This window comes from Pteronotus mesoamericanus, unplaced genomic scaffold (genome assembly GCF_021234165.1).
Source record: "Pteronotus mesoamericanus isolate MK-2021 breed Mesoamerican mustached bat unplaced genomic scaffold, CSHL_Meso_final contig_24, whole genome shotgun sequence".
In the NCBI taxonomy this organism is placed as follows: Eukaryota; Metazoa; Chordata; class Mammalia; order Chiroptera; family Mormoopidae; genus Pteronotus; species Pteronotus mesoamericanus.
The window spans coordinates 25,558,551-25,585,660 of NW_026555100.1; the positions used below are offsets into that span (position 1 = coordinate 25,558,551).

A 27,110-nucleotide genomic window follows, 5' to 3' on the forward strand; every position below is an offset into this window, starting at 1 on the left:
CCATCATTGTCCCCATAAAATGGCAACATCCAGCCTGAGTGGCCCACAGACCAATAGTCCAAGATGCAGACAGAATCCAGTCCTTTAATTTTTTCTACTTCTCCAGCCGAGGCCACAAGCATTATGATGCTTTCCTTAGCATTAATTCAATCTGGGAAAATTTTAATCTTCGTGCAATATCCAGGGAACTCTCACCACCCTGACCAAAATAAATAAATAAATAAATAAATAAATAAATAAATAAATAAATAAATAATAGTTATTTATCTGTAGTAGAATCAAATGTCAACACAAAAGTTCCAGTTATCAGTTTAGACTGATTGACTCTAGGCTTAGCAAAGGCTTTAAATGTTATTAAGTTTTAAAAGTAATAGGATAACTTAATCACTATATCTTGCCATGTATAATGTGCACTTTTTTGCTCAAATTTTTGAGGGAAAAATAAGGCTGTGAATTATACATGGGTAGTGCTAATTTGATATCTATATAAAGGTTTTTAATTCTTTATGCGTTAAATGTGTAAATCTAGAGAACAATAACGATATCTATGTGTTCAAAAATGAATGTTAAGATTCCTTTATAATACAAAAAACAAGTATCTAAATATAAATAAATACATAATTGAATTAAAAATTAAAACAAAAGATTTTTTCCCTGAAAGTTTGGGCCAAAAATGTAGGTGTGCATTATACTCAGCAAAATACGGTATTTAATGAGAATGATTAATTTTGCTGTTAACATCAGACTCAATGGTAACTTAATTCAACACAAGTCCAGAGTTAGAAGATCAGGCTGCTGGAGATACCGCAGGCGATGGTCCACAGAGTCTTACCTTGTTTCTTTTCATGGGGTCTGCATGGGCTGCCAGGAGCAGCGGAATAAGACTCTGGTTTTTCATTTCACAGGCATAATGCAATGCAGTGTAGCCATACTGAAACACAATGGACCAACATTACAGCTCACCCATCAGACTCCACAGACTGTAGCACGTCACTTCCGCAGCAAGTGCTCCTCATATTTTGTATTGTACAGTTAAGCAAAACAGCCTGCAACCATCAATGTGCAACTACATTTTTGTTCCTAAAGTCTTTTCTGTCTCAATATGTTCATTATTAATGTTCTGTAAGTCATTAATATCTTCCTTTCTCATTTTCTGTTCCAAAGGTTGATGCTGATTTATCCTAAAGTTTTGTTGGGGTTTTTTTTGTAGAATTCTGTATGTCTGGCCAATCAGTACCTTGATCACATTACCATCTTTTCCCTTAGAGTCCTCACATGGGCCATTTTGCAGTTATCATCCTCTATGATTCTTAAAAACTCCACAGCCTGAAGAAAGTCGCTGATGCTCATATTACTAGAACACACTTACAAGACCAGTGCAGTTCATTATAGAAGTCTCCTGTGCTTAGTTTGTTGTAGTTTATATGATGTATTATAAAACAGTGGATCTACTCTGTTAGTACTTATTTAAAACACTAATTTCAGGTCAAAATAAATTTATTTCTGGGGCATCTGTGCTAAAAATTTTGCCTTTCAAAGCCAAACAACCATGTTTTAGTAAGTAAAGAAATAATATCCTTGACTATCAAGATTAACAGAATTAACTTTGGGGTTTTTTCCCCTAGAAACTCCTCTAAAATCATAGGGAATAATGCTGTAATCTCATATTTCTTTTATTAAGTGATGGCATGATGAATGGAAAATCTGGCTCTGAATTTTTCCACGTGAAATAAAGAGAATCTAAAAAAAATACAATACACTGCATTTCTTAGAGTTGGAAAATGGATCTTAATGTAGAGGTAGTTTTTGAAAAATGTGGTAAAAATATGTGCCTGGGTATACATACATGTATGAGCATGCACAGGAATGTAATTCTTTATGTAGAGATTAAGATAGACACAGATAACTAGAATAATATCCCAGAGAAATTCTGTTCACAAGAAAGGTTTTAAACATTTTGAATTGTCTTTTACTTAATTTTTAATTACATCTTAAAACATTTCAAAGTTATCCAAGGAAATGATGATTCACAGTAGTAGTATATCCAAATTAATCCAAAAATTATATTTGGAATAAAAGAAAAAGCACACATTTCATAAACTTTCTCTTTCTTTCTCTCCTCTCTCTCTCCCTCTCTTGCTTTCTCTCTCTCTCTCGCTCTCTCCCTCACACACACACACATACAGAGAAAAGGAGAACTCTCAATTTAAACATATGATACCAATATATTACTCAAACTAAAATGATACAAATAATTAATAGAAACAGGAATAAGGACATTTTCTCCACCACAAAACACAGAATGGTAATATACACACAGATGTATACAACATAAATTAGGGATTTAAAATAGACTATTGGTTTTTTTGGAATCAAATCTTGACGGGCCTACTTTTTCAGTAAAGAACTAGGTAACCAAAATTTCATTCAATCAAATAAGCCAATAAAGCTCCTTACAAATAAATTTTTAACCCATTTATGACCATGTAAGGGGGAAGATGAGTTCAAGGCACCATCATAAAAGACGAAAACAAAACCTGTGTTTATAAACAGGAAGTCAGCTGAGGCCCCTCCAGTTGTTATCACTGCTCTTACAATCATTTGGATTTCCTCGACCTCTGTCCTTATCTTTCTTTAGTTTACAGACAGGGATTCCTTGCTGGTTGGGATCTTGGCTGCAGTAGCAGCTGCTAACGTTCCCTGAGCACTTACCACGTGTCAGGCACTCTGCTAAATGCTTTTTGTGAGTCAGCCCTGGAAGTTATCGATATCCTCATTTTACGGACGAGGAAACTGGAAGATGAAAAAGTTTATGACTTGCCAAAGCGCACATAGGTAAAAAGTGGCAAGCCTAGGTTTACACGTAGGCATTCTGACTCCTGGTTCTTAACTACAAAGGGTGAGTTAGATTATCAGAGCCTTCATCTTCCTTAACTTCTCTCCAATGATGGAGCAGGTTTTTTCTTAAATGTTCTGTATTCAGTAAAGATTTTATTGCCACAAGTTTAGTGGCAGTATATAAACAACCTCAAGATCACATAACTGTCTTGGAAAATAAAACAAGCAACTTTACAGATGATAGGTATCCTACCTACAAATGCCATTTTCAGTATTATTTCAAAATGACTGAAAACACAAACTTACACTGTCGGCAGCATTAACTTCCACGCCAGCATCAAGTAGCATTCGGACGAGAGTCTCGTTCTGCTTTGTCTTTGATATCTATTACAAATGGCAGTAAAAGAGGTTTATTTACAAACATTTTCGTCTGAACTAGTCCAATTAATACGCTTCATTTTAATCTCAATACCCCTATGTGCCCACGATCTTCATAAAAATTTCCCCCCCCCATACCCTGTTCTAATATCAATTAGGTATAAAGCCAGGGTTCTCAGAGTGTGGATCTCAATTAGCATCAGTCCTGGGTACTTAGAAATGCAAATTCTGGGGCCCCACCCCAGACCTACCAAATCCTACTGAGAATGGGGTCCAGTGACCTGTCTTCCTTCCTGGCTCAAAACTCTCCAATGATGTCCCATTGCTGAGTGCAAAGCAAACTCTTCAGCCTGGCCTGCGAGGGCACACATGTTTTGGCCTCCACTTGCGTCCCCAGCCACCTTACTCTACACCTGCTGGCTCGCCTTGCCCTAGCCACATGGGTTGTTAGTTAGTCTTTCATACCCCAGGGCTCCCTAGTGCCATAGAATAGTTGCACTGAATATTCTATTCCTTCTGCCTAAAAGCCTTCTCCCTCCTCTCTGTACCTTGTAAATTAATCTTAAATAGCTTTGTAATAAAAAAATAATAATAATAAAAACATTGTTACTATCTCAGCCCAAGCCTCTCTTCCTCCAGGAAGCTTTCCCTGACCTAGTTGGCCGTGCAAAATCCCTTTCATCTGGGCTCTCATAAGACTGACCACTTCTCTCTGTACCACCTACTTCATGGTAATTTTCCATGTGTTCCGGCCTTCATTTGATTATGACTCATGTTTCACTGCCCTCTAACTGTCAGGAGAACAAGGACTACACCTGCTGGGTTCACCATTTATCCCCAGCACCCAGCACAGTGCCAGCACATAGTGGATCAATAATAAGCGTGTGCTGACTGACTGAACAAAAGGATGAAACTAACTAGGCTCCTGAGAAATCCACTTCTCCTGCCTAGTCCCCTGAGATGCAGACCACATGACAGATTGATTGCCACCCACCCCCAGTGTCTCATTGCTTGCACGGAACACAGCTCTTCCTGCTCAGCAGGGCATGTCCTGGAGGTCAGCCCCTTTGTTATTTAGGAAGCTCCATCCAGTGGTCTATTCATGACAATTAGTAGTTGTGCCCAGGCCTCCAGCTTTTAAACACTGGACTGCCAGAAAACTGGATTGTGCATCAACAAATTCTGAATGAAACTTGCTAATCTAGATGTTTTCTTCATAATCTCCAAAAATGTTTGGAAAAAAACAACAGATCCCCCCAACCCCTAAGCAACAAATATTTAAATTATTATGTACTAAATGCACAACTGATTTTTCAAGAACTTTTCAAGGATTTGAGCAGATTATATGTGTTTATAAGTGAATTATAGTTTTCTCTCTCCAATAAATCGAAGCATCAACATCAATGTTATCATATTTCATTGGAGTTCCTCTAATTCTGTAAAATGTAAATACCCAAAGAGGTAATAACATTTCTGACTGGTAGACTTTGTTCTGCAGCTTATGTTAACAGAAATAATCAACACCCCCAGTCTATTAACTACAAAGAGAAGGGAGGTTGGTCATTGAACTGGAGCAAATTACACATCCACTGAGTCATCTTTGAAAAGCGGAACTGGCCACAGGAGAAACATGGAAAACAGTGGATGAGTCACTACAAACCTGTCACTTTACATGAAAAACAACAACAAGATTCAAGTGTCATCTTCTACTCATAATAGAACTGCATTCCTACACCAACTACATCTTTATTCACTCAAGAACATTGCTGAGTGCCAAAGACTCATTCAAGCATGAATAAATTCATCAAGGTGAGAGGTGAATTTCACATATTCTGTGTAAAGATCTGTGTTTGTCAGCTATTGGCTGCAAATTTCTTGAGATCTGTTTTAAAACTCACAACAAGGGCGGGTCCTTAACAATCAGAAACTCAGACAAATAGGTACAAAGACAAACCCTTCTTACGAGAAAGGGTGAAAAGAAGTAGTAGGAGAGGAAATTTTAATTTTAATATTCAGGATTTTTGTGCTTCCTTAGGATGATTTTAAGCAAGATTAACTGCTTTTTCTAAATAAACACTGCACAGATGATTCTGCTGTTGATTAATTTATCTGGCTGCTTTTCTTCTTGCTTTACTTTAATTACAGCAATGCGGGTATGTTGGAAATGTCATTTATAGAATACAAATGAAGGGCTTATTTTGTTACTATTTCTTACTTCTCACTGGCCCAGCAAAGCGTGGCCAGCCATGCTGCTGTTCGCCTCCTCCTCCCTGACCCTTCGCTCTCGCAAGTGTACTCACCATGAGGAAATAACCAATGAGCAGGACAGGCATTAAGAGAACAATGAGCAGGTAGTCAAAGAAGGTAAATTTTTTCTTCACAGCATAATGCAAGCAGGTTCTTTCTTTCTAAAAATTAAGAAAAGAATTTGTATGAATGAAATACTCCATTTCAGATTTCCCATTTTAAGACTAGCCTGTCAAAAAGTTTAGTTGGTGCCTTTCATTTTATGGTACACATGCCATCTTTTTTCTGTGGAGTCTGTCTGATGAAAAAACCCAGATTTTCACTGATTAGAATATTGAACAGTGTATAGTCAAAAGAAAAAGCTGGGGGAGGGTCACAAAAAGATAACAGGAGAAATGCACATTTTAAAAGTCATCAAAAGATGGATTCTCACACATTTTAGTTTTGGGGAAAAATACACTGAGATATAAACACAGGACTAAATTCATTATAAAAATCTATAGTTATCCCTTAATCACCAATGGTATACAGTTATTCATTTTGTGGTTTGTTCATTAAAAAAAGCTTAACCACATGGCAATTTTCCTCTTTCTACATGTATACAGACAGTGCTAGAAGAATGGAAATAACTCAATTTAATTATTCAAGTACATGAATATTTATCAGGTGATACACTTAAGTTTCTAGGGATTGTAAGGAATATAAAGACTCAGGGCCTCATAATCAACCAAGGGAGGCAGAAAGACACCCAGATAAGTATAATGCAGAAAGCTGTCATGATTGCAATGCCAACCAAATCAATGAGCAGAGAGGGAAAGCCAGGGAGTAAAAGGAGGTTAACTTCTACTTGGGGGAGGCACTGTTCTTAAACAAGTCCTTCTGTTTTCCTAATATCAAGATATATATGTTCTCCATAGAAGTTTTATAAACTAGGCAAGAAGATAATAATAGAATGAATTTAAAATTACCCATTTTCAAACAGCCCAGAGTTAACTGTGACATTTTTAAATGTAGGTTCATACTGCATCTGCAAAATTATATATGCTTTTTTTCAATTAACATTTAGAATAGGCACATCTTTTCATGCCATTTCATGTTTTTAAATATACGACTATAAAGATGGCTTGGCTTTCTATTGAATAGAACTATTGTAATTTACTTAGATAAACCTTACCTTTTGGACATGTGAGTTTTTAACTTTTTATTTTTGTAAATAAGACTGCATGTACATCCTCATAAAGATTTGTCAATATTTTTAAATTTGTCCTTAACAAAAGTTTCTAAAAATATAATTCCTGGCATAAAAGGTTTTAATATTTTTCATATTGTGCTACTAAATTGTGCTCTAGTAAAATGATAATGATTTCAACTTTCTTTTTCCTGATCAACACATGATTTCCTTTTTTAGGCCTGGTCAATTTGACAGACCATAATACATCTGTATATATCTATATCTATATCTGTCTATATCTATATCTATATCTATCTTTACGTTTTAATTTGCTTCCCATAGAATCAGTGCTCTCTATTAAGCATGTGCATCTGAATCACCAGTTTTTAAGGCCTTTACTTAGTACTTCTGAAAATAACTCAAAAACATAGACTTAAGAAATGAGAAAGCACTGGTTCACATTATTAATGTACAAAGATTAGTACTTGAGAAAAATAAAAAAGATTAACCATTTAAAAACATTAAAATATTTTAAAAATAGAAAATGCAAAGCAGTTATTCTGATAAAATCTCTATTAATCTAAAGTATCCACTAACATCTTTTCCACGATATTTATAACATGAGGGGATCCCAGGAGGCTGGCTCAAAACAGCAGGAGGTTATTCTCTGCAAGACAGAAATAAGGGTGCCTCCAAAGCCCTGTGCCTGTGCTGGCAAACATCTCTCTCCATCTGCTTCCTTATAGTAAGTCTCTTAAGAGAGGATGTGGACATCTTTCTTTGCCACCTCTCTCACCATAACTCCACATACCTAGTTCTTTGGCTGGGAGATCATGTCATACTTTACTAAGCTCTAGACTCTTACATTCAGAACAGGCATGGCTTGCTTTGAAATCGAACCAAGCAAAAAAGGATAAAATAGTATACACATACAAGAAAGCTCAGCAATGGTCTAATTTTCTGACATTACATTATTGCTCTGAAAGGGCTGCTCTTTAACTTGGAAGGGGCAAATGGGGCCCTACAGGCTGTTTTTCCTCATTGAATATTCATGCGTGAATATAGGGCATTTATAATTATTACAAACAATGACTTTCTATGTTTACTCAGGGTACTTTAAATGTTGCCTTTACTATGATGTCAGCACTGGAAGTTCCAAAAGGGCTCTGAAAGGACGTTCACAGAAATAGACACATATTCTGCTCTTCCTCACTGAAAGCCCCATGTCAGCAAACACTGCATTCTTAATGCCTTTCTATGTGGCTTCAAGTAACCTCTGGTTCATCAGCTTACTTGTCCTTGGCAATTTTTTTACTATCATTCTTTTATTCTATAAGCAAACTATAGAATCTTCTATGGATCAGTAAATTGACATAGAAGGTAAAAATCTAACTAATGAAATAGCACCAGGAGGTCAATATTTTCCCCCAGGAAATCTCTCCCATTACTTCTGAAACAGTGGAGGAGGAGCTGGGAGAGAAAGGGGGTTCAAGGAAAAGCACGGGAAGCAGAAGGCAAAGAAAGGAAGCTCTATCCAGTCAGAAAAGCAAACTATTCTCTTCCTTTTCAGAAGTACAAGGACATAATTACCCCCCTGCTGACTGAACTATGTTTTATTTTGCTTTTTATCCCAATAAAATGGCCTCAGCATGTCAGTCTCTCTAAAATAAAAATTGTTGGTATTAGGAGCTACAAGCATGAGCTTGCATCGATGCCAGGAGAAAGGAATTACCGTGGTCAGTTGCTTTCTCTACTCCTGTGTCATGGCCTTACCTGGTTTTTTAGGTTCACATCAGCATTTCGTTTCAAAAGGAAGGACACGATTCTCAGGTGCCCTCGCCGGCAGGCACAGATCAGGGGGGTGTCTCCATTAAAGCCATCCTGAACGTTGATGTAGTTTCTGTCCTCCCTCACCCACCTCCACACTTGACCAAAGTCATTCTGGTAGGCTGCCTGGCAGATGGGCTGAGGAGAAAAAACAAAAGCAGAATTTTAAATGTAAGCATAATTAAGCCACAAAAAAGAAGAAAAAAAAATCATTATCCAGTATCAAAATTCATTGTTGATGAGATTTTTGGTCTCAGTTATGCCTACTGTTAAGTCTAGGACAAACATTGAGTCTCTAAGGAATTCCTTAAGATCTCCTAAATTGTTTGGCACGTATAAATGTTTGTCAAATGGATGAATGAGAGAGTCGATGGATGCAATATTTCAGATTCGATTCAGTGAAGAAACTGTGTGTTGTGTTCATGGGTAGGTAATTCTTGTCAGAAAAACAAGATTTTACTGATGATAAAATAGGCATATTGGGGGAGTTTAGGGCAGCACTAAGTGAAAGGATAAAGATGCATAGCCCCCTGTACTCAATGAGCTTGGCAAAGTGGGGAAAGATATATTTTAGATAATTAGCATGCAAATAAATTATGTAATTAACTGCAATTAGATGTCTTTTGGAAAGCACTATAAAGAACTCTGCAAAGCATGATGGGAGTTTAACAGTGAGACCAAAGTGGACGTCATCTTGCCCACTTTCCCCACTCTGCTCTCCTCGTGGGCTTGTCTCCTTTGTTCAGTACCCCACATTTAGTTACTTCCATCTGGGCCTCTGCCCCTACTGCTCTCTCTGCATAAAACACTTTTTCTCCTCTCTTCACCTGGCTAACTACTCCTCCATCTTTTATGTCATAATTTGATTTTCATTTTTTCTAAGTCTTTCCTGACCCCAGCATTCCTTTGCAGGAACTAGCCTAACTGTAACTATTTTCTTAATTGTTTATAACTGTGTGTTTCAGGCTAGCATGAGTCAGGAGTGGGTGAAGCAATAGTGAGAGAGAAAAGCCATTGAAGTTCAGGCTAGACACTCCATGTAGTTAGAGGTTACAGGATTCAGTTCACCACCTTATCCCCAGCACATAACATGGGGCACATAGTAGGCAAACGGGAAACGTCTTTGGACTGATTTTAATTGTGTAAAAGAAAAGCACTTAGAATAATACCTAGAATGTGGATAGTGCTCAATTTATGGATGTAATTAGTATTGTTTATTAAATCATTCTTTAATTTGTTAACAAGGTCAAACCTGCATACTGTGCGAGCCACGGTTGCTAGGGGGAAAAAGTATAAACCATATTGCTGTTAACCATCTGAAATTTGTTTACTGATTGAGGATATAAGACACACACTCACAGGACTAAACAATAAGAAAACAATTTTAAAGGAGTACAGACTTGGGCACATAAGCACCTGCAGCAGCTAAGACAGACCAGTAAGCAAGCCAAGTGGTGCATCTGCTAACCAACTCATGTTCTAACATAGCCAAATATTATAATAAGTGAGCTTTTAAAAGTAAGATACCTTTAAACCCCAAGACCTACTCATGAAAGAAACATCCTAAAGAAAAGTCAACTCAATAGCAGATTAAGAGGCAAACTTTTGTAGCCCAGAATGAAATGAGCATGTTACAGGGGTTCAAACTTGTAATGAAAATGCACAATTACACAAATCACCCTTCCTACTATCCTAAAGTCCTTCCTTTACCAGGCCTCCTCACCAGTCGGGCTCAGCAGTACCTTGGGACTGTCTGACTGACATAGAAACGACCAGAGCAGTTGAAAAATCACATATCTGGTGTCAGAAAACTGGGTTGTAGTTATGGTTCTGCTGCTACCTCCTGGGTGACCATGGATGATTTTGTTCCTTCCGGGTGTCTGTGTCCTCAGTTACCAAATAAAGGAGTGAAGCAGAAGTTCTTTTGGGTTCTCACACTCTGTGACGGTCACACTTCTAGATCTCTAATCTCTCCCCACCCAACACTTTTTCCACATTAACTGCTAGGGTCTAGGGTTAGGGTTAGTATTATTTAAGTACATAATTGCCCAGATGTGATGCCCAGACACTTAGGTTTAAATAAAAAGTACAACAAAACTAAGTATAATAAGACAATGTAAAGTCACCAACTCTTAATTTTGCTAATTAAATGCATTACAAGCCACAGCATCATTTCATTAAATAAAAGATATTTTAAACAAAAGATAAATATAAATCCAAACCAAGAATATTTTAACAAAATATATAAGGATATCACCACAGGAGAAAGTAGTTCTTCATATTAGATAGATTTAGCCAAATGGAAAAAAAAAAATTATCTCATTGTCCTTCTAAAAAAAAATTTGCCCTGGCCCATGTGGCTCAGCGGACTGAGTGCCAGCCTGCAAGCCAAGGGTTGCCAGTTCTTCCCAGTCTGGGCACATGCTTGGGTTGCAGGTCAGGTCCCTGGCTGGAGACCTGCGAGAGGCACCTGATCAACGTACCTCTCACACATTGCTGTTTCTCTGCCTCTCTTTCTCCCTCTTTTTCCCTCTCTCTAAAAGTAAATAAATAAAATCTTAAATTTTTTTTTTTTACTATAAACCAGCAAAAATTTGCCACTGATCACTAGGAATCATAAACTACCATTTGGAAACTGATCGTCTAGCATGCAGAACTTGAAAACAGGTGGCTACAGAATTCATTTTTTTCTTTTTAAATTATTGTACAACATTTTAAAAACTAGGATATTTCATGTATTAATTGGCTCTCCAACTTCTCTTTAAAAATTGAAAGATTTGGCAACACCAGGTCCACATTCCCATAGGACGCCAAATAAAACCCTCTGTGCTCGGGCTTCTCAAAATCTTTCCTGAGACTCAACTAACACACGAAAAGGGAAAGGTGGATAGTTTTCCTGCAGTCACTTGTTTCTGAGTGCTTTCTCAATCCCACGAGCGATATTACTTAAAATATTAATCTAAGCTTATCCTTCAATATTTCCTAGTCTTCCTTCATCCAAAACATAGAGTTTCTGTTTTTGAAAAGTAAAGTACATGCCTGGTTCAGTTAAACATACGAGTGATTCGTTGCATGAATTGTAAAATCTGCTGGAAAACCATCTATGCTGTTATAAATTCTCAGTCTCCACAAGGGGGCAGCTCAGTGTCATAAAAGCACTGACAAAAGAGGGATAGGAAAGCCAATAGAAATGTGCTGTCTGGCAAGCCGGGTATGAGAAAGGAGGGGGCGGGGCGGGGGAAGGACACTGTCCATTTGGATTGAGGGAAGAGTCAAATTCTGTTGGCCCCTAAAGTTCCTGGAACTTGGAGGAAATTGAGATGTAGAAGAAACCAGTAAGAACTTGGGAAATTACCATGAAAATTCAGTCCCCGAATAACTCTCAGAACTGTTCTGTCCAACTTCACTGCCAAAGTACTAGTTCAGACCTTCATAATTCTCACCAAGACTAATGGCTAATTAACCTGCCAATAATTGGCCTTACTTCTTAGTCTCATCTATGCAGCTCTAACCCATCCTCCAAAAACTGCAGCTTCTTATCACTTTCCTGCCGGAAACCTTCAGTGGTGACCAAGCAGATTAGGGTGCTGTCCCCAAGCTGGCACACATGATTCTTCAAATCTCACAAATCCTGTCTTTCCAACTTCATCTCCCACCACTCACTATCGGTACCCTTGACCTAAGTAAATAAAGATGGGTGTTACTAACAGCTATCTCCCCAACTAGACTGTAAACTCCATGAGATCAGGTGTTGTGTCTGTTCTTGTACAACACTGTATCCCCAGCACCCAACAAAGTGGGTATTCAATATATATTTGGTGAGCAAAAAAGTAAATGAATAAATGATCATGAGCTTTTATTGAGCATATCATTTATTTCATTTAACCCTCACAACAATCCTATAGGCTAACCCTGCACTACAACCCTGTATTATTATTAGAGCCATTTGGTACAGATGAAATGGAGGGAGGCTGTCTTCCTTGCCAAACTCACACAGCTCAGAGCTGACGATGTTAGGAATCTAATCAAGGGGAAAGACTACAGAACGCATACCTTCTGGCTCTAATTACTTTAGGCAGTTTTAAAACACCCTTCAAAATGTCTTCTGGCTTCAGGGCTCTGTGTTTGATACTGTTTTGGTTGCATTTGCACCCTGAGACTATAGGCAGGACAACCTATAGCCTCAGGAGACTTATCAGTTACCTTCTGCCCTGGCCTGTTGGTGTCCAAGCCCTCTTGGTTATAGAACCAGAATTTTTCTCCAAACACACCTAGAATTAGCAATATCTGCCAAAAGGTGAAGAAGTAGTGGTCAGAGAGGTTGTAGGAGAAACTAGAAAAATTCATGGGCCAGATGAAAATGTTTCAAGAAGGGGTACAAAGTCAAAAGAATGAAGTATTGTATAAGAAAAGATTACTGGATTTGATCATTAATGACCATTTAGAGATCAATTTTTATAGAGTGATGAGGCAGAAGGCAGAAGACAAGGGCCTGGAGTACATGGTCTATGAAGAATTCGAAGATGTGACTGGAGAGAAATATGTAGTAACTTTGGCAGTGAAAGCTAAGAATGAGCTTGTAAGTACATGGAGGGGAGTAGCAGGGACCAGCCAACATTCTGCACGTTTGTGGGCAAAGTCAGGGGGTTATAATACAGGCTCTGGAAGCAAATTTCTAAGTTCCAATCTCAACTCTACCATATAACTATCACTTGGACAACTTAAACTCTCTGTGCTCAGTTTCCTTCACCATTTAATAATCACATCTTCTTTATGAGGAACTATTAAAGGTGATTGTGGGGATGAAGCACTTAGCTCAGATCTGACTCACAATAAACCCTCAATTAATGTTAGCTGCACTTATAATTATTAAAACATAAGGAGCCAGTGTTGATGGGCAGGGGTGGTTATGGAAAAGTAGGTAAGTGCTCAAACAGAGCGGAGAGGTGATAAGCTAGAGAACGAAAATGGATGCAAGTGCCTTACTAAACCGAATGACAACACTGGGTCTAAGGCCAAAGCAAGGGAACAAAGTGATTTGGGGCTAGAGAGAACTTTACATTGGCCATTTTTTTGCCAGAAAATCTGAGGCTTCATCTTCATGCATTAGGTTAACATGTATTTATCATAAGTAGATATAGATAACTCAGTAAATAGCCATTATATTTACATAGATGAATGGGGTTAATGACATAGGAGGGGAAACTGAGACAAGAGTGGAAGAGGCTCGTGAGCACGGCAGGGAATCTTTGGGACAGTCATAATGAAAGTGTCTACGTGAGATGAATAAAAATATAAAATCGTTTGAAGCATCAGGTTGTAAACACACATTAAGAAGCTATCGTGGGTTGGGCCTACAGTATAGGTTTGTTTCTTTAGCAAACCTATTGTCAGGGTAGGATGGAGAACATGAAGGGGGCTAAGGGCAAAGATTAGAAAATGTGGGTCAGGCAAGGGGTATAAGAGAAGAGTAGTTCACCATGGAATTTAGACTGAATAGTTAACATATGCAAACCAAGTAGAGACTGGTAGGTTTGATGGAAAAAGAGCAAGACAGATAGAAACAGAGATGGATTTGAGCAGAGTCAGTACATGTGATCTAGTGGGAATTGTGACCAGTTAAGAAGTGTGATAGGAGGTAGAGGTACCAGATTGTAAGTGTTACAGACAGAGTGGCCGTGTTGAGTGGCTGATTTGGAGTAGAGACAGAGGTTAAGAAAGGAAAGTGAAGGTTTGTAGATATTGAGGTCACTGAGGATCACCGCAGGGAGGAGAACGAAAGGGGAAGTTGTGCTACAGTATCAAGGAAGGTGGAAGTGTGTCCTGGAGTATAGTAGACAGATGTGAGAAGGGAGAGAAAGGGGCACAGGCAAAGACTTCAAGTAAGAAATTGAGCCATGGTCATAGAACAGCAATGAGAAACAAGAAATAAGTGGACTGAAGTACCAATCACAAGATTTCAGTGAAGCCACCAAAGAAGATGGGCTAGAGAGGTGAGGGGGAATGGAGAAGGAATAGTGTACGCCCTGCCTTGATTTTCCCCTGACAGCTGCCATCCCTCATAACCCAACCACTGCTGGGACCTTCCTGCATGTTACATAAAGGCTAAGTGGGTCAAAGACAAACAAACAAACAAACAAAAAAATCCTTGTGTGTTTTTTGTCTGAAAGAAAAAAATTACTAAGCCCTGGCTGGTGTGGCTCAGTAGATTGAGTGCTGGACTGCAAAGCAAAGGGTCTCCAGTTTGATTCCCAGTCAGGGCACATGCCTGGGTTGCAGGCCAGATCCCCAGGAGGGGCGCATGAGAGGCAACCACATATTGATGTTCCTGTCCCTCTTTCTCCCTCCCTTCCCCTCTCTCTAATACATAAATAAATAAATAAATAAAATATTTTTTAAAAATTTACGAAGAAATTTTAAAAATCATAGTAGTGAAGAAATGAGTCATTAGAGAAAAAAAGCTTGGAATTAATTGTGCAAGTCTGGTAAGGGATTAATATCCAAAATTTATAAAGTACTTACAAAACTCAACACCAAAAAAACAAACAACCCAATTAAAAAGTGGGCAAAGGGCCTGAATAGACACTTCTCCAAAGAGGACATACAGATGGCCAACATACATATGAAAAGATGTTCAACATGACCAATCATCAGAGAAATGCAAATTAAAACCACAATGAGACATCATCTCACACCTGTCAAAGTGACTATGTCAATAAATGAACAAAAAAGTGCTGGGGAGGATGTGGAGAAAGGGGAACTCTTCTGCACTGTTGATGGGAATGCAAATTGTTGCAGCCACTGTGGAAAGCATTATGGAGATACCTCAAAAAATTAAAAAAGGATCTGCCTTTTAACTAAGCAATCCCACTTCTACAAATATATCCAGAGGAACTCAAAACACTAATTCAAAAGCACATAAGCACCTCTATGTTCATTGCAGCATTACTGACAATTGCCAAGATATGGAAGCAGCCCAATGTCCATCAGTAGACAAGTGGATAAAACAACTATGGAATATTTACACAATGGAATACTACTGAACTATTTTTAAAAAAAAGGACAATTTTACCCTTTGCAACAGTGTAGATAGACTTGGTAAACATTATAATAAGTGAAATAAGCCGGTCAGAGAAAGATAAATACCGTATGATTTCACTCATACGTGGAATCTAATGAACAAACTGAACTAACAAACAAATTAGAGGCTCATAGAACTAGTCAGGGGGAGTTAGAAAGCGGAGGGATTCAGCAAAAAGGAAAAAAGGGCTCATGGACATGGACAACAGTGTGGCGAATATTAGGGGGAGGGAGTACAAGGGGACTAAACGGTAATGGAAAAAATTACAAATAAAGATTAAATTATTTTCAAACCTAACAAGTGTTTATTATTGTTCCCTAAGACCTCTTAATTTCAGAAGAAAAGTATCTTCTTTCCTTTTCTGGGAAGATGCCTCATTAGCATACAAGGCTCTTTACAAGAATCATTTTGCTTCAAAAAACCAACAAATCCTCCTCAGAAATTATTATGAACATTTTAAATGAGATAGTAAATGTGTAACTTATCAAGTCTTATGAGCCTCAGGCAGGCTTCCACATGATTGTTCCTTAGACTGGAAATTACGGAATTTGCTTTTGGAGACATCTGTCATGGCAGGTAGCTCAGATAGTTCTATATTATTAAAATAATACCAAGCTGTCATACTTATTATACTTGGAGCAGTGCAAAATGTGATTATGTTAAATAATATATACAGAATATTTCAGTTAATCATCAACATGCTAGAAATGTCATGTACTACCAGGAGACACCACTTAAAACTTAGGGTCTGGGACAGCGGGACAGGGGCGGTGCTCGAGCACCACGTCCTTGACCCTTTCGTGCGAAGACTAAAGTGCACAAAAAGTTGGTCCTATGATGGTGGAAGGAGATTTGGCTTGGGATGAGGAACATACAATACAACATACAGATGATGTATTATGGAATTATACACTTGAAACCTATATAATTCTATTAACCAATGTCATCCCAATAAATTAAATTTAAAAAATTGTTCCTAATATTCCAAGTTTCCTGAGTTTCAATTACTTCTTACATAGCAGGAGTGTTAACATTACAGTGTTTCATTACGGCTTTGCTTTCATGATGGATGGGGGCTTGTTTCTTTCACCTTTGCAGTGGTCCCCAACCTCACCATGCCTCAGAATCACCCATGGGACACTGAAATAACATGAATGCCCCTGCCCTACTTCCATAGATTCTGACTCAATTGGTAAAGAGTGGGACCTGAGCCTGTATTTTAAAAGAGCCCTACTGCTCAGCCAACGTTGAGAACCACTGAGCTAAAATACTGACCTGGTTTTCATGGGACATGTTACTTCCTGAACCTCCACGTCTCCCCTAACCCCACTTCCCCAACCAGGTCACAGCTGGATCAGTGTGCCAATAAAGGAGAGAGTTTTATCCATGTTCTGGGGGCTTATCACTGTGGAAGTCTGACTTAACAAAGGCTGCCATCTCTTTAGGGACACTAGCTTAACCTATTGACAAAAGGCCAATGAGCAGCCTGAGGTTCTGCACAGTTCTTGCTGCAGGTAGATGTCCAGGAGGTTTCTTAAACATAAACTTTAGACTGAGTGCTTGGGGAAGGCCTCTCTGAGGAGGTGACATGTGGGCTGATGCATGATTTGGCCTAAGTTATAGCAAAGATATAAAGACAGAAGAATGTGGAATATTCCAGAATAGCTGGAATGCTGTAAGCAAAGAGTAATCAATGACAACGGAGAGAAAAGTGGGCTTTATTAATTCTGTGTCTGTGTTTTCTGTTCTTTCTCCAACAAGCTCTGCTTGAGAGAAGATATCTTCACTGCCAGGAAGCTAAAGAAGCCCCATTGCCACACTTCAGACCTCAGAAGCTCTGAGGTCATGATGAGGGAGACCAGGAAAGGGCAAGAAAGCCTTTGCCTCCAACGGTCAATGGTGAGAAGGAAGGGCAGAGGAAGAGGGGGTTCTGGCTGGTAGAATCTGGCAAATCCAGAGCCCTGGTACCTTTCTACTGCCCCAGACAACCAAAGAGGTAAGTGCAAGCCAAGACGGGGGCGGGGAGGGCAGGGGCGGGCCTGTGAAAATAACCTTCTTTGTGATGTTTATCAATTTCAGTGGTGTACCTACTCCTACTTCCTTGATTTCAAGCTACCAAGGAGAGGTTACTGAACTTGGATTTGGGCAAAACCAGTCTTCACAACAAGTCAGTTCAAGCCGGCCCCAGCAGACTCCCACCAGCACTGACACACAGCCTCCTGCCTCCAGCAGGAACTGACGCACAGTCTCAACACTTCTTGGTACCGTCTGCCCCAACCTACAGGAAGGGTGAGTTGTTGTAGGGCCCAGGACTTGAACTTTTAGTAGGTAGTGTCTCCAAACACTCAATGGACCAAAACAGGTATTTTTGCACTAACTCTGCTTGGGAGAGAAATTACAAATAAAAGTAAAAAAAAAAAAAAAAAAATAGCTATAAAAGCTACTGAATATGAATTTTTCTTATATGGCAGCTACACAGCTAAGTGCTTCACCAACATTTCATTTAATCCTCACAGCAATCTTGGTGTGGGGATAGTTATTACCCCATCTGGCCAACAAGGAGACTGAAGCTCAGAGCTGTAATTAACTAGTAAGAAGCGGAACTAGAATTCATAGTCTGGTCTACCTAACTCAGGAGCCAGTGTTTTAACCTCCTGTGACTCTCCCACCCTCATACTCCCTTATATATTAAGTCATCATGAACCCTACCCACGACAGTTTCAAAATCTTCCATAGCCCTTGATTATTTTCTTCAATTCAGTTTAAGAGAACTTCAGCTACCAATACTTACCAGACACTGTGTGAGGCTGTAGGGATACAGAGATGAATAAAACCCAGTAGGCACTCACGTGGGCCCTTACCACATTCTGCACGATATTGCAGTGAAACATACCCCAAATTCATCCACCTGTCTAATACAACCGCCAGTACAACAGCTTCGTTCAGGCTCCCGGCGGCCCCTCTTGCAGCTCACCAATTCATTCTCCCACAGCTATCAGAGTGACCTTTTAAACCTTAATTGGGTCTTATTATTCCTCTTCCTAACATCATTTCATTGCTTTCCATTGTGTTTAGAATAAAGTCGATATTCCCCGTCTTGGCCCACAAGACCGGCATGATCCGACCCTGACGGCCTCCCCACTTCAGCTCCTGTCACTCCCGCTGCCTCCTGGGCACCAGGACTTTCTATCAAGCAGTGGCCATCCAAGGGTGAGGATGACCATGTAAAACTGACAGTATTTAGAATTATCAGAAAATGGTGATAACAAAAAGCAAATCAAAGTTTAGTCAGTTCTATTATAGTCTCTAAATCTGTGTGACCATTGCACCCTTTCATTGCCTGTACCTAGATAACTGCTGTCACCAGAACACCCTTCATAAACCACTCAACTTTTCCAATAGGCCCAGCATTTCTAGGGGATTTTTTCTTGGTTTTTTTTGTTTTGTTTTGTTTTGTTTTTTGTTTTTGGCTTATTAAGAGCAAACATTTTTATCTTACAGTTCTGGACGCTGGAAATTCTAAAATCATGGTGCCAATGATTTCTGTGCTTGGTGAGGGCTTCCTGGTTCATAGAGGGCAGTCTTTTTGGCTCACATGGCTCAAGGGGTAAGAGACCTCTGTGGAGCCTGGAACCTCTTTTTTTCTCAGGGCACTAATTCCATTCATGAGGGTTCTACCTTTATGACCTATTCACCTCCCCAAGTCCTCACCTCCTAATACCATCACCTTTGGGTTAGGATTCAACCTATGAATTTTGGGGGGACACAAAATTCAGACCATAGAAAATTGTTACATCCACAGATTTTTTTTTAATCTAAAACACTGAAAAGATATGCAATAAAAGGCCTCACTATTACTCCTGTCTTCTTACTAATAGAGCTGTCTTGTTTATTCTTACGGATTCTCTTCATGTAATAAGGGATGTTAGAAGTAAATGTGAATATATAGTTTTATCTATTCTTATTTATTTCAAATGATAGCATACTTTTGGCATTTTTGGCACTGCATTTTTAATTTAGCAAAGTGTTTTTGTACATAAAGTACATCCTAAATGTTTTATAGTTATATCATATTGCATTATATGCAGGTAACCTAATTTGTTTAACCAAAAACATCTGGTATTTTCCATATTTGCTGTTATAATATATTCTGAAACATCCTAACTTTCCTATAAGATAAATTCCCCGGATTAGAATTGGTGTGGCAAAAAGGATATGTATTTGTAATCTTGACAGACGTTGCAAATTGCCCTTCCTGGGGTTTATACCATTTTATTCTCTCATCAGCAATGTACACAGGGCCTGTTACCCACACCCAGAGTATATTCTCAACTTTTTGGACTCTTGTCAATTCAATAGGTGAAAAATGGCACTTGTGTTCCTAAGAACTAAGGAATAATTCTCAGGAGCTACTGCATCAGGCTGGTTGTCTTCAAACAATAGCCCCGACGTTTCATGCTTCAGATTCTCCCTACATATAACTCCTCTCTCTGGGACACTTTTCCCCATGTTTATCAAGACGAGATTCTTATTTTTCAGAGCTCAGCTCAAATGTCACTACCTAAGAGGAGACTTTTAGGTCAAATCTAATTACATATTCATATCCCTCCCTACCTCTCTTACATATTTTCTCTTTATCTTGTTGCTTCCTTGATTTTTCTTTTCACCATTTATAATTATTTTTTCACTTGTATATTTATTTTTTACAATAATAGTTCCAGGAGATTGGGGACCCCTAGCATGTACCTGAAATATAGCATGCGATCAATAAACGTTGTTGATTAAATAAATGGATGCGGTGATGGAATGAAGAAGTGTTTACAGATTAAAAATGCAGGTTTGTGTTTATACATTAAAGTTATTTCATTTTTTAAATGTGACTTAGTACCACATTATAATTTGTAAAATCACTTATAATATACAAGGAAAGACTTAAAACACCAATTGGAGTGAAAGCCCCCTGTGTCCTTTTTGAATGCAGAATGCCAAAAATTTGCTAGAGGTTCAATATACAAAGTAAAGAAAGAAAGAGCTGGCAAGACAGTAAAGGGGGCAATTTTTCCAATTATTTTGCATTTTCTTTTTACATATCATGGAAAGATATCATGTTAAGTGCTAAACAGGACCTCACCCAGCTCTCTTGTTTTATAAATATTGGAAATATAACTCAGAAACGTTAAATGATTTCCCCAAAGTCCCATAGACTTCCTGGCACAATCAAAACTAAATTATAGGTTTTCTTGATTTCTAGTCCAATGACCTTTCCATTAGTCACAACTCACTCTGTCTGGCTTGAGTTCTCCTCAGCTGTACCAGTTCCCCCAATAAGCCCTGCTCAACCTAAATTGTACTCTCTGGATGCTGTATATTTCAAAATACAGTATCTTTGCTCTGTTCTTTGAACTATGTATCCTTTTTGCATAGTAGCATCTGAAAAATAGATTCATTAAAGACTAATATTAAGAGTGTGTGTGCGCATGGGCACATGCATATATGTTGTGTGTATGTTGGATATATGTGCATGCATGTTGTGTGTTGTATGTCCCTTTGCTCTTATATAAACTTATCATTAGACCTTCCCAAAGTCTAAAGATATACAACATTATGATATGATTTTCAAGACATTCCTTTTAAAGCCTGTTTCCCCAGCTGACAGAGTCAAACGCCTACAGAAGATTCTATAGGTCTGCTAAACACTAATTTCTAATCTCTTTGAGTTCTTATTCATCCTCTTTTTTTTCCAATTTTTTGCATTAGTTTGCAGTATAATACTTCTTATCTGCAGAGTAGGAGTAGAATGTACTTCATTGGAACCTGGATTTAGTTTACCCCATTTTTTTTTCACTAAGGTAAAAGAGTAATAATATATCCTAGTGGAGAGGGATACTTGAAGAACAGCAGAGTGGTTAAGACCAACTCCTTTTTGGAGTATGACACCCCTATTGAGGTAGCAAGTAGAGAAAGAACTTAGCATGTTCATCAAAGATATAAGCAGAATTTCCCTGAAAACACAAACACTGGTCTCATATCGCAGCCCTTGTTCTCTAGACATTAAATAATTTTTAGCTGCATAACTCTGGGCAAGTTACTTAAACTATCTTTGCTTCATTTCTTTCATTTGTAAAATAAGGATATGGTTGTTGTATGAAGTATGTTAATACACATACAGTGTTTAGAACATGGGCAGGTATATAACACCCTCATTAAGTGTTTGTAAATGTATGAATATAAATGTGTTTGATAAGGGTTTAAATGAATCAACTGTGTTTAAAGTCCAGCTTACATAGCTGGGGTTGACTATTCCAAGTTAGATTCTCTCACTGAGCTCTAGGCATATCCTCTATTGCAGGTGTTAGGCCCAACTCTTAGATGCTCCTTCATTCTCTCCTTCTTTCTTAAATACATATTGGAAACAATGTAAATGCCCATTGATGAATGAATGGATAAAAAAAATGTGACACAGCCCTTGCCCAGTTTGTTGGAACATCATCCCATACACCAAAAAGTTGTAGGTTCAATTCCCAGTCAGGGCACATACCTACGACATGGATTCAATCCCTGGTTGGAGCTTATATGGAAGGCAACCAATCAATGTTTCTCTCTCACATGAATGTTTCTTTCTCTCTCTTTCTCTCTCCCCCTCCCTTTCTCTCTCTCTAAAATCAATGAACATATCCTTGGATGAAGTTTTCTTTTTAATGTAATACACACAATGGAATAATATTTAGCCATAAAAAGAAGGAAACCATGTCATTTGTGACAATATGGCTGGACATTGAGGGCATTATGCTAAGTGAAACAACTCAGATAGGAAAAGATAAATATTGTATGATCTCACCTATATGTGGACTATAAAAACAAAACAAACAAAAAACTGGAGCACATGAATATGGAGAACAGATTGGTGGTTCTTTGAGGTCAAAGGTTCAAATTTCCAGTTATAAAATGAATGAATCCTGGGGATATAATGTACAGCATGGCAACTGTAGTTAAAAATACTGTATTGAAAATTTGAAAGTTGCTAGGAGAATGGATCTTGAAAGTTCTTGTCACAAGAAAAAATTATAACTATGTATGGCGACAGATGTTAACTGGCCTTATTATGGTGATGATTTTACAATATGGACAAACATTGAATCATTACATTTTATACATGAAACTAATATGTTAATTATACCTCAATTTTTAAAATATCATTTGTCATGCATATATAATACATATATATGACATCATATATGTATATCATAACTATTAGCAATGCAAGGCTCTGAAGGGTAGCAGAATATTCATCCCAAAATACACCTCTCAGCATAATGATTATTGTGCGCTAAAGGCAATTGAGAAGTTGAAACAAGGAAAGCTCTTCACCCTACCCCTACTTAGCTAAAAGCAGGACATAAATTTATGAAGGTAGTCCCCTTTCCCTCTTTAATAGGAAAGACAAAATTTACCTTGTTAGCCCAGAGAAGTTACCAAAGTAATCTACATAATAAAATTTATCAACTAGCCTTTATCTTCTATTAGTCCCCCTATATATTTGCCTTCCCACAATTTGCCACTCCTAGAAACTCAAAATGTTTCCTCTATCTTGCCACTAAAAATTTACTCTTCTATTGTTAAGATGCTGTATGAGCCCAAGTTCTAACCACGTGCTGAGTTACTCATCCCTATGTACGCATGATGCAGGTGTTAATAAATTTGTTTGTTTTTCTCTCATTAATCTTTCTGTTGTCAGTCTATTTTACAGGGCCCCAGCCAGTACACCTAAGATGAGTAAAGCAGAAAAGGATTCTTTTCCTCCTTTACAGCTTTACTGGTATAGTGAACCTCTACCGATCCAGAGGAGCTTCCCACATGCCAAGTGGGAAGTTGAACTTCACTAAAAGTTTAAATCGCTGCTTCAAGGCAGTATAGTACCAGGGAATGGGGCAGGACTGGATGTTTCTTGCCCTGCTCGTATTTAGTGGTTCACACTCTTTACACCATGGAAAAGCAAAGTAATTAGTACAGGAAAAACAGGAGACTGGTACATGACAAATGAGTAGATTATGTTTAAATATTTTAGAGATTACTCCAGAGCATCTCAACCTTTTCAAAATGATAGGTGGAAGAGTGTCACAGAGGCTCCACCCTAGACCTCCTGCATCAGAACGCCAGAGGGTGAGGCCAAGCTTTTTCTTCCTTTCTTTTTCCATTCACATGTAACTCCCAAATGCAACTGGAATAAGTAATCTCAGCTTTCCTGCAATCTAAAAGATCCCATTTCTCTTCCGCTGTTTCTCTTTCATCCATCACTGAAGTCGGATTATTCTAAATTTGGACATTTAACAGCATAGTGTTTTAGTCCCAGGTATCAAGAAGTTGATGTGTGTGGATATTAATGATTTTCTAAATCTTTGGCAGAACCAGAGTCATTCTAAAATCCATTGCTCTGGGATACCATGAAACCTGACAAGTGAAAATGCGAAGTGTCTAAACCCATCAGCCAAACTGGATATCTATAGGGAGTTCAGTGAGAGCGTCTGTCACACTAACGGGGTATCTCCTGGGTTCAGGGACGGGGGAGTATAATGAGACAGGAGAATAGACACACCCCAAAACAGCCACCCCACAAACAGCATCCGCGCCACAGCTGTCACTCTGGAAGGTTCAACACTCCCTCTTAAACCTGCTACTCAAACTAGTTTTGCAAGAACCTTAATATACTCTCATCTATGGCTACTTTTACAAGAAGAAGGAGAAGCTGGTATCAGGGGGAATTCTGATGATTGAGAAATTATTCTTTGAAAAAAGGTAAACAATTTTCTTCCTGGAAATGACTCAGTTTTCAGGAGCTTCATATTGCTGATGCAAGAGTAAGTAAATGGTGAGCAGAATTAAATGGAAGAGCCTAGAGTCTACTTCAGCTTATGATACTGAGATGCATAGTCACAGTTATTTCAACACTACCTGAGACTATTTTTGTTTCAATATTAATTATGAGCTTTGAATAATTACCTCTTATCTTCTAGGTAAATTAGGGGTTTTTTTTATGTACAGTTATTGTATATTTTTAATATCATAGTAAATCAAAGTTTCATTGTCCTCAACATATCTGAAAAGTAAAGCATATATTCCACTTCCAGGTATCTTTTCATTGATACTTGTAAGTAATTCAACATGTCTTGCCTTGCCTTGCTTTGCCTTGACTTGACCACTTGCCAAATCAAGAAACGATTGCACTGCTCGTGCAAAGATTTTTTTTTAATGTAACTATTCCCAGAGCCTCGACTTCAGCCTAGCTATTCATTGGCTCTGTCCAGTGTGGTATGTGGCACAACCATCAAGGATCTGATATGAAAAATCTTAGTCCCACTCAGCCCTGCAGAATAAGGAACTGCATTTAAACAAGATTTAAACAAGATCTTGGGGTGATGGGTGTGCACATTAAAATTTGAAAAGCACTAGCCCAGAGCAGCGGCTCTCTTCCACCGGTGGTAAGCTGATCACCTATCTCAGAATCACCAGGGTGCTCTCCTAAAAGTAGGTTTCTGGACACTCTCACGGGCTGAGTGAAACAGGCTCTCTGGGGTTGGGGCACTTGAAACTTTTTGAAAATTTTATTGAAAAATGTTAAACAATTTTTTTCTCACTGACACTTAGGCATTCTAAAGCTTGAAGTTCTGGAGTAGCATTTTAGAGCATTACAAGTGTCATTTTCATCTATGTGAGCTTTTAACCAGACCAAAGTCACTGGGCAAGATATACCTAGAATTATAAACTAATCAAACACACACACACACACACACACACAAATGGCATTAGAAATAATTGCAAATGGAGGTACTAGACAAACCACCTAACGAGGTTCTGCTTAGCATCTGTAATGAAATGCAGACCAACCAGTTAATGTGTTAGAACGAACAAATAGTGAGTAATAATGTCATCACATTTCTTGTACTTGTTTAAGCATTACTCACTTGTACTCCTTTGAAATGTAGTTAAAAATCAATTTGATTTTAATAGGCTACTTTCAATATAGGACAAAGCACTTTTTTGTATTCATCAGATGTGAAAAGAAAAAACTCAAAAAAACATTTAAAACCCTCTTGGTTTTATTTGTCTTCTATACAAAGTATTAAAATTGCTAGAGGTGAATTTCCTTTTAAATACCAAGCTGAAAGGTGTTACCCTGTACATGCGTTTCCAGAGAGAACCAGTCTATCTTTTAGTATGTTTAGAAAACCCAGGTAGGTACAATTTTCACTTTTCCTCTGGATGTTTGACATCAGAAAAACACGACCCAAATTCTACTTTTGCAAGGTCTAAATTACCCCTGCAAACGTGCACATCCTGAATGTGTTGTATTCCTGTCCATTTACATGTAGTTAACATTTTTGAATTGCCAGTTTGCTTTAAGATATGAAAAATACCAGAAAGAATAACACACAGGATTTTGTTTTCACTGGCTCTCACAGAAAGTTAAACAGAAGGAAAGGAGACATTAACAGGGATAGGAAATTACTACATTTGAAAAACATGAGCATTTTTTAACACCTTTGTTGTCTTACTTTCAGAAAGACTACGTACCTCAGAGTATAGGATTCCCATGCCGGTGCCTCACAGACTTACTTCACCTCCACGGCTTCTTGAATCCTCCAGAGGTATTTCTGATTAACGTCAAAAGGCTTCCCGGCAAAGAAGAGCCCAGAAGCCCAGGTCAGTGGCAAACGCTTTCTTTTCTCACCTGCGAGTGCTTTTCCAGCAGCACCGGCAGCAACACCACCTTGTAGAGGGCCCAGCTTAATGAAACAAAGGCATTAGTTACCCTGTAATGACCCACGCAGTGCATCATCTAATGTTACAAACAACCCTGAGGAACCGGTTTCTGAGTCATACCTGCTCAGCCCGTGGTAGCAAGTAGAAAGAAGCGAAGTTGAGGAAGAAAGGAAAGTTCTCACATTGGCAGGAAGAACGCAAAGTTCAAAATAGGGCAGTGCATTTAGGACATTTCCTAATCGAACTCTGGCTTACGGAAGCTATTGAGAAAGACTGGAGACCATTGATCTCGTGTTTTAGAACCCCATGTCTGCCAAAGGGCTTGCTTGACCTTCATGAAAAATAATCTTCAAAATTTGCTATGGATTATTTTCTTTCTTTAAGTACAGATAAGTTTATTCTTCCTTGATGTTGTCGATTAATATAAACTACTTCAAATAATAAATTAAGGTCAATTTATAAGCTATTATACATACATTATTCTATTTATATACATAAGTTATTACTTTATATTTTTATAAAAATATATTATTTCCTATACATAAATGTGTTCACATTCACTTTCAAAGGCACCTTTTTTTTAAGGATATTTTATTATTTATTCTGTCACAGTTGTCCTAATTTTTTTCCCTGTATCCCCCTCTGCCTTGTACCGTCTTCTCTACAGCAACCCCACCACACCCCCACTTAGTTCATGTCCATGGGTCATGCGTGTAAGCTCTTTGGCTTCTCCCTTTTCTATAATACTCCTAACATCCCCCTGTCTATGTTGTTCCTACCATTTATGCTTCTTGATCCCTACACCATTTC

At 38.3% G+C, this 27,110-nt stretch overlaps 1 protein-coding gene across 1 annotated transcript; it reads right to left on the minus strand.

Moving 5' to 3' along the window:
- Window positions 1-26,281, minus strand: ANKRD22 (ankyrin repeat domain 22). The gene is made up of 6 exons (XM_054572461.1): window positions 26,112-26,281; window positions 8,408-8,599; window positions 5,517-5,624; window positions 3,145-3,222; window positions 833-931; window positions 1-199 (listed from the first exon to the last, which is right to left on the minus strand). Exons 1-6 carry the CDS (start codon window positions 26,130-26,132, stop codon window positions 122-124), a joined length of 576 nt encoding a protein of 191 aa, XP_054428436.1. The 5' UTR covers window positions 26,133-26,281; the 3' UTR covers window positions 1-121.
- Window positions 26,282-27,110: the final 829 nt, after the last annotated feature.